The sequence below is a fragment of the Pomacea canaliculata genome, linkage group LG3 (genome assembly GCF_003073045.1).
Source record: "Pomacea canaliculata isolate SZHN2017 linkage group LG3, ASM307304v1, whole genome shotgun sequence".
Lineage (NCBI taxonomy): Eukaryota > Metazoa > Mollusca > Gastropoda > Architaenioglossa > Ampullariidae > Pomacea > Pomacea canaliculata.
This window is the reverse complement of record NC_037592.1, coordinates 27017767-27036386: the sequence shown is the minus strand read 5'-3', so window position 1 is coordinate 27036386 and position 18620 is coordinate 27017767. Positions and strand designations below refer to the sequence as shown.

General features: G+C 40.4%; 1 protein-coding gene across 1 annotated transcript in view; it reads left to right on the top strand.

The window, feature by feature from the left end:
* The first annotated feature begins 416 nt into the window (after positions 1–416).
* LOC112560694 (gamma-aminobutyric acid receptor subunit beta-like) overlaps positions 417–18620 on the top strand; it is a 59277-nt gene continuing 41073 nt past the window's right edge. The window contains exons 1-3 of the mRNA XM_025232710.1: positions 417–883; positions 2643–2734; positions 12650–12717. Coding sequence (XP_025088495.1) covers positions 798–883; positions 2643–2734; positions 12650–12717 — 246 coding nt within the window. The 5' untranslated portion in view covers positions 417–797. The remainder of the gene's footprint in view (positions 884–2642; positions 2735–12649; positions 12718–18620) is intronic.

Sequence of the window (18620 nt, the reverse complement as noted above, 5' to 3'; positions counted from 1 at the left end):
GCGAACACTTGTACGGAATCAATTCAGTACCAAACTGTCTTTTCCGCTAGCTTCCTTACTCGTCGCAGCCAACACCTTTCATTCTGCGAAAGCCGCAAGGCAAGACGGGCACCGGGTTACACCAGAATGCCGTCGGTGGCTGTCCCTCACATCTTAACTGGCCAGCCTGTGTGGGACCACCGCCAGCTTCGAGCCAGACCCACAGCAGCAGCAGCAGCAGTAGCAGCAGCAGCACAACAACAAAAGCGGCGGCGAAGTCGCAGCAGCGTTGAGCGTCAGAATTCGTAAGCCGCAGTGTCTTCTCTCCGCGTCCCACCAAGTTGTGGACGTACCCCAGACGGGACGGCGGGGGCGGTTAGCGAATGAAGTCCTTCTCACTTATCGCCTCGCTCCTCCCGCCCCCCAACCCCTTATGCCCGCGAGGGGTGAGCGCAAGCGTGATCTCACTGATTTTTGGGCCCGTATTGAAATCGCCGGGTAGGTGCTGCACGACTTTCACCACCGTCGTCGTGAAGCGACACGCACTTGACGCACGTCAGCTGCAGCAACCTGGAACCATCGCGCTTCCCCTCCCTCCCTCCTCCCTATAGACGGGCTCTAACAGATTCACTGTGAGGGCTCACTCGTCATCCGAGTCTCATCCAGCCCTGTGTATTCCTCGACTCCACCTCCACTACCCCATCCCGAACCTTACACACACCACCCTTACCATCTATTTTCCTCTCCTGCTATCATCTTCGGCAGACTGTGACGTCTTTAGGACCACCGTTACAGCAACGTGTGTGATTCCTTCTCGGATGTTAACACTTCTGACAAGTGATGTCATGGCTGGAACCGTAATAGTTCTTTGCATAGCCTGGGTAACAACAGTTATGTCAGTCGGGTGAGTTAAAACTTTTCTTAGTCTGATACAAATAGTCTATTCCAGCCATTCAGTGCATGCATAATATTCTTACCTTTCTTTCTCTGTCTGCTAGTCTTTCTCTCTTTTGTTGATTTCTCTGTTTGCTTATTTGTATGATCTGCCTTCTTTTTCTTTTCTGTCTCTGTATTTTTTTTCTAGCGAACTGTCTACTGTCAGGTAGAGACACATGTAGAAAATTAGCAGAGACACAAAGTCTCTTAACATGAGCAAAGTTTCATTAAAACCATAAATTCCCACCTAGGTAGAACATGTAGGCTGAAGTTAATCATGTGATGTAAAAATGGCTTGTTTCCTGTAACGGACGACAAATGACTCACTTTATCAATCCCAGTGAGTAATTATAACTTGTAAAAGTATGCTAATTTACGAAACATAACCAAAGCTAGTTACAAGCTAAGTGATGGTATCTATACAAGGCCTTGTACTCAATCCTACTCGTAACGCAATCTCATTCATTTTCTCTGCGTTCCACTTCCCTCTCTTGTTTCGTCTTACATATACATCAGCCCCCAAACTCCCTTTGTCCTTCATAGACATCACTCTAAGTACTGATGTGTGAAAATGTGTTTTTCTTTACTTTTTAATATGGAAATTGTGTGCCTAAAACTTTACCTTTCAGCTTTCACTGCAATATTGTGGTGGTATCACAGAAATATTTTTAAAAAAAAAACGATATTTGCTTCCTCTGCACCAACAGTCACACCCACCACCGGAGCCAGTATCATCATAAGCAAATCTGTGATTACTGCGTTTATGTTTACTTCTAAAATTGGTTGTATTCAACACTATGTGAATTTTCTCGGTCTTTAAAAAAAACCCCAATCATTATCAAAGTATAGCCATTAAATGTGTTTACACTCATAAAAAGATCATTGTCAGTAGCGTTTTTTAAATTTAGTTTCTTATTGACTTACCCCTTCCCAAGTAAAAAAAAAACTGTCTGACAAAATTGAGTGCAATTGAAGCTTTAGTGTTCTCAGCTGCCTCTTTTATGCCACTAAGACTACTCTTTCCCTGCTTAAAAAGATTACCACTCAAGGCGATACCAGCAACCCTTTTTCCTTGACTGTAGAGTCACCTTCATAAGGGAACGCCGACCACAATTGATGCTATCAGGAAAGTAATTTCAGTGGAGCTAAGAACCCCCAGACCCTTTCTGGGTTTCCCGGAGATGATGCATCACGCAGTCTCGGATCACAGCCTCGAAGTCGCTGTCTCTAGGAAGGCGAAGCAGTAAATTTCAAGGAGCCATTGTCGTGTGTCTTGACTTGTAGGTGTAAAGATATGCACCAATGCATGTTTGTGATATGTGTTTGTGTGGGGAGCGTTGTGATCAGTATGTTTGAAATATTTTGTTATTGTTTTGCTTATATTCCAGCGCTCGTGTGCCATTGTCCTATGCGCGGAGGACGGGGAAGACGGGTTGTGTGGAAAATGTGTAACTTCCACGATAAAATACTTTGTCACCTTTGTAGAGTTTCATGGGTCTGGTTTTATTTATGTCTTATGTCCACGAGTATTTTTTTAAAGCCGAAAATTTCAAAATATTTCTCTTAACAGAGTCATATTTTATATGAACATTTTCCTCCCCGCCAGGGTCGTGGCCACCACTATCGATCTCATGCGTGACATCAGTCTGCATTTTGTAACAACACGTCATAGAAAGCCCTGCCGAAATATCTGCAAACCATTCAAAATGGTTTTTTTTTTTTTTCAGAGCCCAGAATGCATCGCAGTTCAAAAACGTTTCAATCACGATTGATAAATTGCTGAAAGATTACGACATTCGCTTACGACCAAGCTTTGGAGGTAAGCTCACTATGTAAAAAAGCTCATTATACTACCATACTACTTTCATTCTTAGCAACTGCATTAATTACTGTCTTATTATGTTTAAACTATGTTTGGTCATCCCTTTCACAAGCATCCTCGTCATCCAAACGGCTCTGGCAGACGTCTGCTTTTCTTTCTGTATGGAAATTGCCTCTTTGGCAGTAATGGGATCGGACTATAAATATCTACTATGAGGACCACCGAAGAAATAGATCATTAATAATTGTCGCATTATGTGTTTTCTTTGGGAAAAAAAATCGTTATTACCTCCGACTTTATATCCACTCCAGACTACCTACTTCTCTCCGTCCATCATATTTGATTTACTAGCGCATATAGTCTACTGGTTATCAGACACACCACAAAAACCATAAAGACCTTTATTATGTAACATACATTTTATTATTTGATTAGTTTGAAGGTGCAAACTATTATTCATCATAGTTTTAGAAGTATTTGTATAGCTTTATTATTATTATTATTATTCACTTTTTAATTCTAAACTTGTTGATATATCCCCGCGTTCTGAGCCTAAGTTAATGGTTGAAAGATTTCTTTCTTCTTCAGATTTGAAATCCGAGTTAGGGCACAAGCGTATCAACGTAACAGACATCCGTTCTCTCCCCCTAACACTGCCATCGATTGGAGTGGTCTCCCCTGTAGAGTTCGCGTTGCTCGAGCTCCGGTTAGATGTCAGGTGCAATTTTCACGCCACCTATCCAGATTTAATGGAAGAACCTGGGAGAATTTAGCAAATATTCACCCTATGGAAATACAGTTTGTAGTGTCTGATCAAACATTCCTAGATACTATGCTAATGAAAATTAGAATGAAAACAATAACGAGATGAAAACTTGATTTAGATTTCTTGGAGGTGGGAGGGTGGGGCGACAGGCAGTATAGGTGAAGAAAAGAGCCGGCTCTACAAATATCGAGAAGGTGCCAAGAGGGTGTTGGGAGTACAACCTTTTATTATTGGTGGGTTTTTTTTGTTTGTTTGTTTCTTTCTTCTTCTTTCTTCCTTCTTTTTCTTGTGAAAGGGAATGTAACGGACAACCATGATTACGTCAGGCCATCTACAAATTGACAGCTTGCCGCTGTAGCTCGACCTAGGTGAGGGGTTATTCTCAGCAATCAGTGAAGTTATGCTCTTTTTTGAATAAAAGTGCGAAAAACATTTTTGAGGCAGGTTTTGACGAGATCAAACACGTATATGCGGCAATCACATTTGGAAAAAATACAACAGCGCATTTCGCTTCCTATTCCTCTATGTTATCTATCTATTGTTTGAAATGAGCTAACTACAAAAAATGTAGGCGTTTTATATAATGTGTGTTTGTTCCTTCAAGTAATTAGCCCAATATCCAATAACTTTTTAATACTCACGTCATTTACACTAGGATAACTTTTGTAGACTATGTAATGAGTTATTTGAGTTATCGATTTTCATAACAATGTTGTCATGAGAGATTACATTTAAAAGTAACAAGCTAATATTTCAGGTGTTTGAAGGAGGGAGATGGGTGGAAAGAAAAATGTTCTATTTATTGTTTCACGTGGACAAGGTTTAAATCGCAGCCACCCATTTGAGGTCTGTACGCGAGCGCCACATTAAAAGAAAAAAAACAAAAACCGCCGCGAGATTGTGCGGAAAATAGAAAATTTTAAAACAAATGCTGCATTGTAATTCGTCATTAAGTCGCATCTGAATATTTCTAAAGAAGTGCCTGTAGAACCAGTATCGACCGAGGAGTCCAGAGTAAAGACCTAAAATAACACAACCTATAATACCCTTTAACGAGGCATCAGCCAATTACATTCAAGCCATCAATCCACCCGGATTAACACAAACTCAGGATGAAGTGATCGAAACAAGACAAGTGTTCTTTAAGAAGCTATCCTGATTCAGATAGATGCGAGTAGCAGCTGGAAGAAGCAGTTCTGGTTATTCTGAATCCTCACTCAGAGGCGTAGCCCACCATTCATCACCGCGCGAGAAGTCTCACACAACGCCCAGGCGTGCCCAGGTCCAATAAAGGAGTGTCTTACAAAAATGAGCTGTTACGACATGAATGCAAAGAACAGATAAACGTCGTCATTTGTCACCCAACCACTCGCTGCATCGCATCCTAGAGTGGTGTCCCCTCGCGTGTCGACTAAAGTTAGCCCTGAGAGAAGACAGAGAGTTCGGTGGCCAAAATGCTTCAGCTGGACTCAAATATTCCTTTTTTTTTTTCGTCTTTTGAATGATTTCTTGGTGGGTATTTCTGGAATGCATTGACCTGGCAAGGCAGTTCTAGAATGTCCAAGCATAGTGTCTACAGGGAATAAACTCTTCAGAATTTTTGAGAGGATGACCAGGACTCCATAAATCCATTCATTATTAAGGGATCGAATGCTTTAACACGGTACTGTCATCTGAGGTTTTATCTTGGCAGTTTCGCCCACAACAAAAAGCCACACGTCATAGATTATTATAACACACCCTCAAGATGACACAAGGAGGGCAGGAATTGGTATTTAACACCGACCCAGCACCTAACGATATACTTTGGCAGAGCCACAATAAACAGATGCCGCATTCAGAGAAAGAACATCGTGCCACAGACAAGATCTGAACCCAGGGCAGCCAATCTTCAATGTATTGGCGACAGGCACTAACCGCTGCACAGTAGGACCGCCTGAAGCTTATAGAAACATAGGAAATAAACACAGTTTCCCAAGACGGCATCTACCTCTAGTCATATTTATGTGGTTTAATTAATCACGGTAAAAAGATCTGGAAATCGGCAACAAAATGTGAAGCAAAGTTGTCATGAACATCTTTTTGTTGAAAATAAAGTTGTTATATCAGAATTCAAAGCACGAAACAATCTGTTTCGTTGATTTCATCAGACATTGTAGAGGATGGTTTGCACTCAGTGATGACGAGGCGGACGCCATTCTTGTGGACACACAACGTCCTCAGTTTACTTGTTTCTCCTCTCTCCAAATCGATGATACTACAATTCATATTTCTTACTATCTCAGAAACCTGGCTTTCATATTTGACTGAACTCTGTCCATGTACCACTTTGTCTCTTGTACTGGTGAGATAATCTGTTATAAACTATGTTGCAGTAGCCAGACTGGAAAGCATCTTTCAGCTGATGATATTTATGTCGTTTCTTTTTTCCTGTTGTCTTTCGCATTTACTGAAACTCTCTTCTGTCTAATCTTTCGGAATATACCATGTTTTTCAACATGTTAAAAACAACGGTACTCGCTTTATTTTTAGAAACCGTAAATCTGTCACATCACTCCTTTCCTTGCGCACTCTAGTGGCTGAAAACACATTCACTTCAGTTAACATTCTCTGTTACAAGCGCTTCATGGGGTTTGCTCCTGCCTGTCTACCATTCCTTCTTAAAATCTACACTCCAACTCTATGTGTCTTTGCTTGCCTGTATGGATGTCTATATGTGCGTTTGCGTGTTTGTATGTATGCACCTTCAACTGTTCTTGCTAAAGTAGGCGCTTTACAAACACTGACTATTTAATTAGCATCAAGGAGGAAAGAGACTGGATGATTAGGACCATAGATATTTTGTATTTCAATACAAGGAAGGGCTGCTCGATGTATTCGTATAAGAGTACACCAGTGTCTCAATACTTGGAGAGCAAAAGACCATAAAAGTTTACCTGGATTTGTGACAAACAAGTTCTATTACAATGACAACATTTTCTGGGAAGCTAAAACAAGCACATGGATTTTAGATGAGCGGTACAAAGATCATTTCCCGGAGTGCTTTTTCACAGATTCTATAAACTAAGGAGCAGATAAGCAGAGGGACCGTGAACTAATGATGCTGTGAAAGAGACACAGACAAATGTCTACATCGCTTGCTAATGACAGCGCCTTCATTGCCTCCCACAGTTTAATTTTGTTTTGTTTTTGAAGCAAAACATTTTTGAATGGTTTCCTCTATGTTGTTGCTATTTCTGCTTTCTTTACACTGAAACCAGGCAGAATTAAATTATATTTGTTGCCTTTGTATGGTTGTCTCAGCAATTTTCAAAACTGAACTGTTTAACACTGGGTAATGGTGCGAACCAGAAAAGCTTTTATAGCTCATCAAGAAGCCAAGAAGGCAATCTGTTTTTCCCCCTCCCTGGGGGTTCCCCCCGATGTTTCTAGGAACGAAAACTGGTGGAGGTTGCCAAAATCAAAGGTTAGGGTTTAGCTCTTCTGGGATCGTCGACTGCCACTATGTCTATCCATTAGTGACTTTGTGAACAGAAGGTGAAAGTAAGCAGACTTAACCCCCTTCTCTGGACTGGACATCACAGTTAGCTTGTGGCAAGCTCTTTCCGGTCCCAAATATCGGCTTCTAGACTGAAGGAATTTCGAGTGCTGCGACTACTCAAGTCTGCTTCCTGGCTTCTCTGTTCTACTGGCTGGTCTGGTCTTTGGAAGAACTACAGACTTGAAAGAGGCCACACTCCCACAAGGGTTTCGTATGACAAAGTGCTTTCAAAGTGCACCAAAGTATCAAGAACAAATAATCGTTGAAATTTGTACATGCACATTTATTATATCAACGTAATTATTTAACTTACAGAAAAACTATATATATTAACATGCTAATGAAGAACAATCAATTATTTCCAAGATACAATTCTGTATTATTGTACTACAGACAGAACAAGAAGGATTCAAAAGATAATCGAATTATGTGGCTAAAAAGCTTATATAAAAGTATATTTTGTCTTTTTTCCAGCTTAAAATGGTTCTCAAATATCTAAGCTAATTTTGCCAAAATATTCTAAGTGTATTCAATCTTGATTTGTAATAAAAATTAGTTTGTCTAACAATGAGTACCTGAAAATTTCAAAACGAAGACTTAAGAACACGTGCGTTTGATCATTATTAATGCCTTTTTCTAAAATGAGATCAGTAAAGGTTTTGCTAAGAGAAAGCAATAAAGGATCAAAGGATACGCAAAAAACTCATTAGCAAGAGCCCTTGCCCTAGAATCTGACATCGAAAGCCCGACCAGTTGACAATAGTATTACTTTCTGTGCGAAGCGACTGCACTGGGTTTGTGCCATTGAGCTTTTCTGATGGAAGATTCCACAGTTTGGATCATGTTCAGACTTTCTAGTTCGCGAAGGTGCTGATGGCCTACTCAAGTTCTTTGTGTTGGACCTATTTCCAACTGTTTGCTCTTAATCTTGATGACCCGAGACAGCGAGCGCAAACTCGTGGTAGACGATTTCGCTGACCATTGACCAGACCTGTTTACTGGTGGTTGAAACCCACCCAGTCCTGGTTCTGCTTAACACCGAGCTCAAATAAACGATGAAAAGGAAATCGTTTCGCTTCTGCGTGTGCGGGGAGCCGCTGTCTTAGAGACGTCTTTAGAGGATTGTGGATCAACTCGACATTGACCAAGGCTCAGGGTGACGAAGAGAGAGTTACTGAGATGGTTCTCAGGATGTCCACTGATTTGCACAGCTCGCGGGATAGTTTCTTTTCTCGCGAATCTGAAACTGCTCGATTATCTGACAATTCCTGGAAACTCCAAGTTTGTGGAGGTCACGGCCTCTGTACAGGGAATGTATAAAACAAGAATCAGCAAACTCTTGTCTTTAGTAATTTATGACAGAAGACTTTTATACTTTTAACCTTTCAGTCACTAGAAAGTAAGGTGTAAGAACCACAGGTTTTGTCGGGACAGCTTTTGTGAGGGTGGTGTCCATGTTTTCCTTTTACAGCTCGGTCATCATGGAAAAAATCTGCGCCCGTACTTCATGTGTGAGTGCTTGTTTTAAGTTTTTTTTTTCTTTGATTGATTGTTTGAGAGAAGTGTGACATCAAGTGGATATGGAGGGGAGAAGATTGGCACATATCAATTTGATTTTTATTTTTATCTCTAAAATTTAAAAAAAAGGTATTGACATATAAAGATTAGTCAGTTTGTTGTCACTCTCAGGATGTGTTGTACATCATGACAACATTAAAAATTTCTAAAAGAAATACTAATTGACTTTTAACTACTGACAACCCCTTCACGGTAATACTACGTGCAAGTGATACAACTGCTTAGGCCAATGTGTCTGCGCCTTTAGTTGACGGCTTGACGATGAACCTGAACAGCTGCATCTGATCATCGACGCTTTGATCGCTTGGAGTTAGGTCCCTCTATTTCATCTATACCACCTCTGTAGCCATTCATCGATGTCATATTTTATTAAAGGTACAATTTCCATTATAATTGCTTGTATTTGCTATGTACGTTCAGGATGTTCTATAACGCTGACCTGACTTAAAATACTTTGTCAGCTCTAATACTGCAGGCTTGCGGTGGCCATCATCGTCTTTGATCGACCTGCCTCCACCTTTCCTTCCTCCTGTTGACCAAGCATTGAGTTTAGTTGTGGCTTCATCATTGTGCCCTTTGCTAAAGTTTTATAGGAAAGGCAGACGTTATTTCCATAGGCACGTTCTGATCCAACCGCAGACACTGTGGAGGAAGGCGTGTATTCTCCTGTGTCAGCCACAGGACCTGCCCATTGCCCACGTGCTGGCCAAGCAGGCTAGACAAGCTTGGACGAAAATGCAAAGAATCCCGGAGGCTTTATAAGTCGTGTCGAAATGGAACAGACTGGGAGTATTTCTGACGCTGGAGACTAGATGTCAAGAGCACACTTCAGACTACGAATGTTTGCACTTCAGGTTTTCCTTTGACACCCTTGCTGATAGGCAGAGGCTGCCTCGGTTTCCCAGCCTGCGCGATCAGAGAATTAAGTTACCGGGCTCCTCCTGTCTCTTATTTCGTCTGCTGGACGAGACAGGAAGTGAATACGCATCGACTTTGTATAGCGTGGCATGTCAAGGAGTCAGCCAGTCACCCAGTGCGTCAGCCAGCCAACATACCAGCTGACCACACGTGGGAGGAAAATACCTACCAGCCTACCGCTATACACCCACCACTCATGCCAATAAAAACCTAACAAGCTTGCCACTCACCGTAAAAGCTGTCTTTCCCTGAGTTATGTCACTCCTCTTTATTTATTATGTTGCTTGCTGCTCGCGGGAGAGAAAGGAGAGACAAATTTAGGATTGTATTTTTTAAATGATAGTAGTACTCAATATACCGTGTTATTCCTGCGATACATCCTTCTCCAAGAGGGTGATGGTTTCGCTTAGTATACAATACTTGGCATTTCTCGTCGTGTGTGGCTCCTAGTTATTGGGCCACCCCTGGCCTTAACACATCTGAATGAAATAAATCCTTTCTTATATTATTATTCTTTAACAGCCATCTTTCATATTAGAGAAGGCACCATGAGGAGTTAGAGCCAGCTGAAGAAACAATAACTAATGATGAATGTGATCAGTTTACAGCAGCAGCAGAAGAAAAAGAGAGGAATATTGTGTTGTCATCTAAATTCAGCCTTCTCTAATTAATGCAGACATTGTGTTTTTCTTTTGGCTGTACGTGACCCCAGGCGTCTTCTCCTCGTAAGAAAAATGGTTGATTTCATACACAGCTTGTGCTTTCTCAGAGGGTCCTGACCTCACTCTGAATCGTTCGAATGTTCGAAATCGATGATGGACCCAAAACAAAACTCAGAAACTTAAGGATGATGAGTCGAGCGAGCATTTCCCTTCATGGCTAATAGTAAGCAGGATCTTTATTTGCTGTTCGTGGCGATGTTTTAGCTCTCAGAGATTTATCAGTCTGTCATTTCCTAGTGCTATAGAAAGGGGATCGATTCTGTGGGTGGTCTTACAAACAGGACCTGCCACAAGATGTCTCAGATCTGTTTCAGAAACATATCATTCTTAACAATTCACTCTTGGTGCAAGCGAGATGCGATAGCAGAAGTGTTCTTCGTCATGTCTTGGACACAGGAAGAAACTTCAAAGAGTTCTTAGTGCCATACACAAGCACGCAGGCGTGATTAAAGAAGAAGGCCTTCATTTATCATGTGGTCCATATGCTGACATTGTGATCTTGAGAAGTCGCCGATCATTAGAAACCTGCAAAACTATCAAATATGTTCCACAATGCATTTCAGGAAGACTTACACTGTGTCCAAAGAGTTCTGTCAATGACTGTTGTCCGTTTAGCAATCAGTCCTGTGAAGAAGAGATGTGTAGGCTGCATTAAAGGTTTTGTCAGAGCTTTGTTATTCATTTATATATATAAGTGAGTGCTAGGTTTTTTCAATGTAGGACTAGAAGTACTATTTTCAGACATGTCCTGCGGGTGAGCTTGCTTAGGAAGGTAAAGAAAACTTTAAAGTAAGCAACATCTACGCAGCCAAAAAAAAAAAAAAAAAAAAATCAACGAAAGAATCCTCCTTATTTACTCTTCTCGATTACATCTGGAAGCTTAATTTTTCGCACATTGCTTTTATTCACTGACTTTCTCCATCTAAAATTGCCTACGGCTAATCCCGCTACTTAATAGCCCCGAGTGTCTTCAAAAGCTTCTGTTCAAATAGCCAGAGTAGTTCTTCACAGTAAATCGTTTCAAAAGTTGTCAGCACAAGTGTTAAGGTAATTGCTAATAAACTGGACATTTTTGAATCTCTCAGTAAGAACATGCTCGTCAAAGGATAGCAGTGAGACTGATAATGGTGAAGGAAATAAAAACATCAAAGAATCCTTCCTTGCCTCCTGGCTGTCCGCGGGGGTCTTTTTATCTCTGTCTGATGTATGTAGGGTCAGAAGCATAATAGAGGGATGTCTACTTTATCGGAAGTCTGTAGATTTTTATATCTTGTAATGAGCGTAGAAAAAAATAAGTCATAAGAATTTTCTGCAGGTCCTAAAAGAAGAAAACATTCGTGCTGTTCTTAATTTTAAGACTTGTGTAGTCTTTTGACTTCTTTTATTTTTATTTAATTTTCTACTCCCTTTTATATAAAGAGATACTCGTTGTATTTGTATGAAAATAGATAAATCTGTTGGTATTAACTTTCCTAGAACTTGTCAAGAAATCTTTTGTCGTTAAGACTTAAAGCTTTCCTCATTTAAACTAACCTCTCACATTCACTCTTACTCATTTGATAGTAATATTTAATGCTTATATTTAATGTAATATTTTATATATTATATAACTTAAAGCTTTGTCTGTGAATGATGTTTGATAATTCGATTGGAAACGCCCACAAATGCATTGGTTTTGACGAAATAAGTAAGGACCAAACAGTCGACAATAAGAGAGCAAACCATGAGTACTCGCTGAACCTCGGCGAGATAAAAGAGTGTTTATGAGAAGAGAAACGCAGTAAGCGTGCAAAGGTCTCTACCTCGGCGTGATGAAACTATGTTTATGCCGTTGTTGTTTATGTCAGCCCATGAAATGTTTTCGGGTCGGTTATAACAAGAATGGGTTCAAAACACAGGCCATAGCAAGTTCCCCTTAACTTTTGATTTTATTCTACGAAAACACGTTTTACGAGTTAGTGAAACGAATAGAAGCAGCAGTTCTGGTGCTTAAGACAGACAGTTGATGTGTCTGCACATAAAACTACAGACAACTCTTTTACAAAGTTTAATGTTCGACTTCCACGCCTACTTTTCTTTAAACATCCTCTTGAGTCAGTGCAACAGATGCGAATGTAGTTATGGGATTCTTTGTTTGCATTGCTCTGAGCCGATACTTTATTCAGCTGAACCCTGCTAGAATAATCTGGTTCTCATAAATTTCAATGAAACATTTACAAAAAATTAGAAAAGACATTATATTTTGTCTGTAATATTATGTAAGGAAGAAAGTGATTAAAATAAGATGGATAACATTAGACAAATGGACGAATGGGTCGCACTCATATAAAGCTAATATGCAAGGTATTCATAAATATGTAAAATATTTTTTTTTATTATTATTTAAGGTGCTCCATTGGAAATAGGAATCGAAGTTATCCTTGCAAGCTTTGACAGTATATCGGAGGTCAACATGGTAAGTATACATCTCAGTTTCTTTATTACATCTTTATCATGTTTAATTCATGATTTGATATTTTGGCCACAGCTTCCCACTAAAGTCTATATTTTTGTTGTCCTAACAGGGTGGTAAAGGTAGTCACAAGATTTATCAAAGCATAATAGTATTGCCAATGACACATAGGTCATTTTTTGAATAAGTTTATTTTCTGGGTCCCGTTACTGTTAAAAAAAATGGTCAAGATAAGTTTTGTGATGCTTTAGATATAAGTCTACAATAAAATAAAAAAAGAATAGACGTATTTTAAAACCTTTTCCCACATCTTTTCTTGTTAATGTCAATGGCTTCTGCTTACTCTGAAATCGTATCCGAAACCGTTATGTCTTTATCCCAAGAGAACGAAGCCAAAACTTCTCAGTCACCGAAAGAAACGGAAAGGCCCTTTCGAATGTTAGCTCAGGTGAGGACCCCAAGACTGAAGATTTTTAGGGTGGGCTAAGTGAAGTAGCATGTTCACCATCACAGCTGTTAGACAGCTGCTTGGAGGCCGGGGCATCGAAGAAAGGCTTCCTGGTTTTGCAAACCCAGGACGGGAAATTGATCGCAACTTAGTTCTCCGAGTTTCCAGTACGACTTGTCTTAAAGGCGTTGACCCATGCTGGAACGCAAATATGGTGTTCGTTAACACCGTGGCCTTTTCATTTCAGAACTCATCGGTTCAGCTAAATTTAGAATTGTAATTTTGAATCGTTTTTAGCTTCGTGCAGAAAAATGTTAGAAATAAATTAAAAAATACTTTGAAAAGAAATTATGAGATCCTCAATAACGCGATGGGGTAATATTGTGCGACAAAGCTTGTATCTTGACATGTCTTTCAATTAGCTTTATTTTCCAGGATGCTTGCCTGATTATTGAAAGGTTGTCTAGTGCCAGTAAGATGTATGATGAAAAACACCACATCCATAGAATCAGCCAACAATAAAAAATCAGTCAAGGGTCCTCTCTCTGTCTTCAAAAACTTAGACCACCTTGTGTAAATGAGATAATTTTGAGAACATTGTACACAGTCTTAATTGATAGCCTGTGGCTTGTTGGCATTGGGATCTGAGTGCAAGGGACAAACATTTGGGTAAAAAGCTTGTGAATGTGTGTGGACATGTCCTAGGCTTATATCTTTGTATGCATTGTATAAATGTAGAGCAAGGACAAAAACGGAATCATTCAGGAAGATTCGTCCTTTGTCGTCGTCGTCGTCATCATCATCATCATCATCATCATCATCATCATCATCTCTTGACATATACTAGCTGACGTGGTTGTTCTTGTCCGCCACTATATGGGTCGCTGGGGGAGTAACTCGATCAATGCAGCGACTGACAAGGTTCGCCACTTAGTCTTTGCCTGACCAGTTTATTCTTCTCTGTTAACTAGCCAGCTTTCTCTCTGTTGTTCCGCTGCATCGACCATCTTTCAAGGTACCCAGGAGAACATTCTTAAATAGACTGTTCCGAATTTTATGACCAAACCAATACTGCTCAGCCCGGCCATCGTTGCTGTCGTTGTTTGCCATCCTGAAGTGGACGTTGCCGTGCAATCGCCGTCTTTTGAAACGATGACTTTCAAGCTGTTCATCTTCTCGAGCTGTATTTTGCTTGTTTAAAAAGATTTCTGCTTGCTATGATACTCATGTTAACTACGACTTGCTCTTGTCAATGCTGATTTCCATTCTACATTCTTTCAGTTTGTTGGCAAGGTCATGCAGTTTTCTGTTGATGCCTTCACCAATCAATGTTATCTGCAGAAGCGTGTGTTGCATAGGAGCCTCACCGATGGAAATGAAGGTGTGATAGTCGTGAAGGGGTCTTTTCGACAAGATGTTCTCCAAATAGATGTTGAACAGAGCAAGTGATGGAGGGTGCTCAAGACGGACATCCTCAGTTGCCGCAAGAAAATCTCCCAGCTGGTTATTCAATTAAATTGCACTCATCGACCTTTCACTCTACGATAACTTGAGCGATGTTCAAAATTAACATCAATATTTCCAAATTTATCGTAAAATAAAATAGAAATTCAGTGCGCTCATTTGCTTAAACCTTTTATGTAGGACTGGTAGGTCTGCGGTTTTGCTTTGGAGTCTGCTTCGAGGATGATGGTGTCTGTCATCAGTTGGAAGACGTACAGGTCGTTACAGTATTCAGCATCTACTAAATAATTTGTGATCCATTTTGTTTCTGCTTTTTTTTGCCTCTTTACCATCTGAATGTTGCGACTTTCTGATATTTTCAGAAAGGATGTTTATATCACAGTCCAACGTGTTTAGGGATGCAAACTAGGGCCTTGAAGGCTCTAGCATCACTTGGGTATTGCAGGTTTTCTAAGTCGAAGCGAATTCGGGAGTTTGCTGTGGCATTTTCCATATATTAGATAGCAATTACCAGCTACATTAATTAGGGCAAAGATTAATTGCGCTAAAGCTGTTGACTAGTTGGGCAAAGAGAAGCTTCATTTATTTTCCGTAACATTAATAAACTAGGATTTACTTGATTATGCGCGTGTGTTTGTCTGTGTGTGTGTTTACCCACTGAAGTATTTGAAACCCGATTAGATGCGACATCAAGTTTTGTGAAAGTTCCAGAATTGGTTTTTAATATTTTGCCGAAGCTTCCCACAGGACACGTTCGTGAACTCCATCAGGGTTTTCTAATTCTTGTACCATGTCTGACCTGACATAAACGGTTGTCTGCTCTTCCATCCTCTTGTGATCGTATCATGTTAAGCGCTGGCATTTTTCACAAAACAGTGCAATAAAACCTTACGATCTAGATCATAGCCTTTAATGGGTTTTGCTGTTGACAAGACAGCAGTAACCGTTAGTAAAAGACCCCTTTACTCCTTCATCTGAATATCGATGCTTCAGGCGATCCAGATGATCATTACGTCTTCTCAACTTTCCTGACGCGAGGAAAAAAAGTGCATCCAATTTCTTTGCATTACTGATAGACAAAGCTGACATTTCAATATTCGGCATTCGTAAATCCATCCGCTAAGATAAGAGCCTGTGGCGCTCATTTTCCCGGGCAACGGTGGAGGGTGTGGGACCCTCGTTCCCCTGACTCTGCTCTTCCTGGTCAGCCACGGTGTATGGAGTCGTCACAGCAAAACGTGCCGTTGTATACCTACCTCATAGGGAAGATTGTGCTTCGATAAAGAGGCTCTCGCGCCCAAAATCGAGGCACGTGACTCGAGCTAAGCCAATATGAGCTGTCACTACAGTGAACTCATTTATCCTTGCCGACCACAGCTAGTCGGGGTATTACTACACAGAGAAGAGGCCATGAGAAGGACGAAGTGTGCGTGTTCAGGGCACCTTGCATCGCTTCACTCCAGCCTACATGACTTTTTAGACTTAAATTTTTATATTTTCCACCTCTTTTCATTAATGCAATAACAATAATGTATGTAGGGCATTATCGATTCAATCTCCAAAAAAGTGTAGATTTTATAGATAAATTTAACTTAATTTGTTATAGATCGAAATCTGCCAGCTGCAAAGAAAACTTTCAAACTTTCATCAGTGTGCACACGGACAAACATTATATGTGTCTGTCACTCACATGATCGCTCAACATCCACGCAATCGCCCTGACAGCTGAGCTTTATTTTGTTCCTGGACAAAGACAAACATATATCCAACGCATATCCGCTAAGGAAAGAAGAAGCCGCCAGTGAGGGACGGGTGACTTGTTTCTTAGCAACAACAATTTTTCGGCCAGCAATATCCAAGCCATCAAAGTTCGTTCGTCTGATGAACCCTTCACGATTTATATGCCATCCTAGGCTTAGAGGTTGTGCTTATTAACAATTTATTAAAGGAGTTAAGAAGGTTTCTGCATTTTAACAAAATGATAAAATTCCGAATCCGGTATACAAGAAGTGTACCCCACGTTGCTTGGAAAAACAGCCTCAACTTCCCGCAAGTAGTGTCTCGACACCTGCCGTGTCTCGGGAAGTGAAAAGTTGGTTGAAGACGGTTAATTACACCACACCACTATCCCCTACTAGAATATTCTAAGCTATTTGTAAAAGGAACAATCACTCATGCTCTCGCTGTTACTCATTCAACATGTCCGGCTTGGCTGGTCTGGGTCGTGCTCCGGCTGCACACCATGTCCCTCGTCCGTGACACACACACGCATGGTCTTGCACTAACACACACCCGGTTTAATACAAACGAGAATTCACGAGCATGAATAAGCAGTTAGCCTTAAAATCGGAAGAATACACATTAAAACAGTTTTAAACGGTAAAGCTCACAACCAGTGTTGATTTATATAGCCATTTAGTATTTTTATTCAATATTTTGCAAGGTATTGTTTTATAAACTTTCCTTTAAAACTACTAATAGCTCTCAGTTACAATTAATAATAGAACTCTGTTTCTTACCTCATTCGTAAATATTAGTAGTTTTATAGAAGACTGAGTGGACAAAACTTTGTCTTACTTATATGTTTCTATATTTAAGTTAGAGATCTCAGATCCAGGCAAATAATATTCCTATGAACACTTGTTTCCTTTTTTTCTTTTGTCGTGTCTTTCTTTGCTTGTGATGAAAAAATTTACTTTTTGTCATTATAATGTTTACAGTGATCTATTAATGTTATATTATCAGTGACTTTAGGAGGGCAGCGGCCATATCTGCTTCAGTGAAAACGTCTCTGCCCGATGAAAGGTCACCGTGTCAAATGGTATAATTTGAACGAGAATCGGATCATTTTATCTGCTTTCGAAAAAGATCGACAAAGCCGGATTTATAGTCCGTGAACGAAACGGGAGGTGGGAAGAACGGAGACGGCCTCGATAAAGGTGACATCACCGCCTCCCCAAGTAGATTCCTTGAATTCATAAAAAATATCTACAACTTTATCCTCGATGAATCTCTTCGATCTGCGAGAATTACAGCTCCATCTATTGATCCGAGGACGTCCCAGGTTCCATACACAGTGCAATAGCTTCGTGCACAGTCAAGGGATATTTTATCTCTTGGACAGTCTTCCGTTATAATAACTGGTTACAGACTTTACGTCTGGTCCTCTGTGCGGTTATCTCCGACAGGCGATGACTAGCGGGACTTTTGGCAAACACTGCGTGGAAAAGCATGGCAGGCGAGAGCCAGGTCAATCGTTGTAAGCCCTCATCGCTTCCAAAACAGCAGGACCCAACAGGCGAAGAAGACTTCTTGGAATGACAGCCCTTTCATTCGTTTAATAGTCACTGTTTTATATGCATTCTACAGAACGCTTTTATTTGCCGATGTCGTGGGTATTCTCATCCATTTTTTATGGAATGTCTCCTTCTAAGACGGGTTTTAATAAATATATTTACATAAGCTGATGTCATAGGCTGAGTACGTTTAAATGGCGTAGAGTGTATTTTTTAAAACTCATTTGGGCTAATTGTGCATCGAAATTTATGTAGACTATGCAGGAATAAATCAAAGAGCATGTACAGGTTATACTAATAACGAATAAATCCGTTAATATAGATACTCTAAACTATTTTCTAGAAATGTTTTCCTCATTGGAAGGCTTATTCAGGGAGGCTAATTCTATCTGCGCCCCTATCCACTACTAGGTCTGTGCGTCTATTCCTCCATTCCCGCCTCTCTACTACCTGTCACTCACACAAATGCACAAACAAACAAATAAACAATCAAACATAAACTCACAAATACCAAAGGGGCTACTGAAGACTAATATTGACTAGTACTTCGATCCAGCCGTGCCGAGGAAAAAGTCTGGAAAACCAGCCATGTTTATGAGACTGAGAAACAGAGAAGAGAGCGATAAAACATTAAATAGTTATACACGACTGACCAATGAGGGGCGAGAAGACTCCAACGCTACACCTTGTTGAACTAT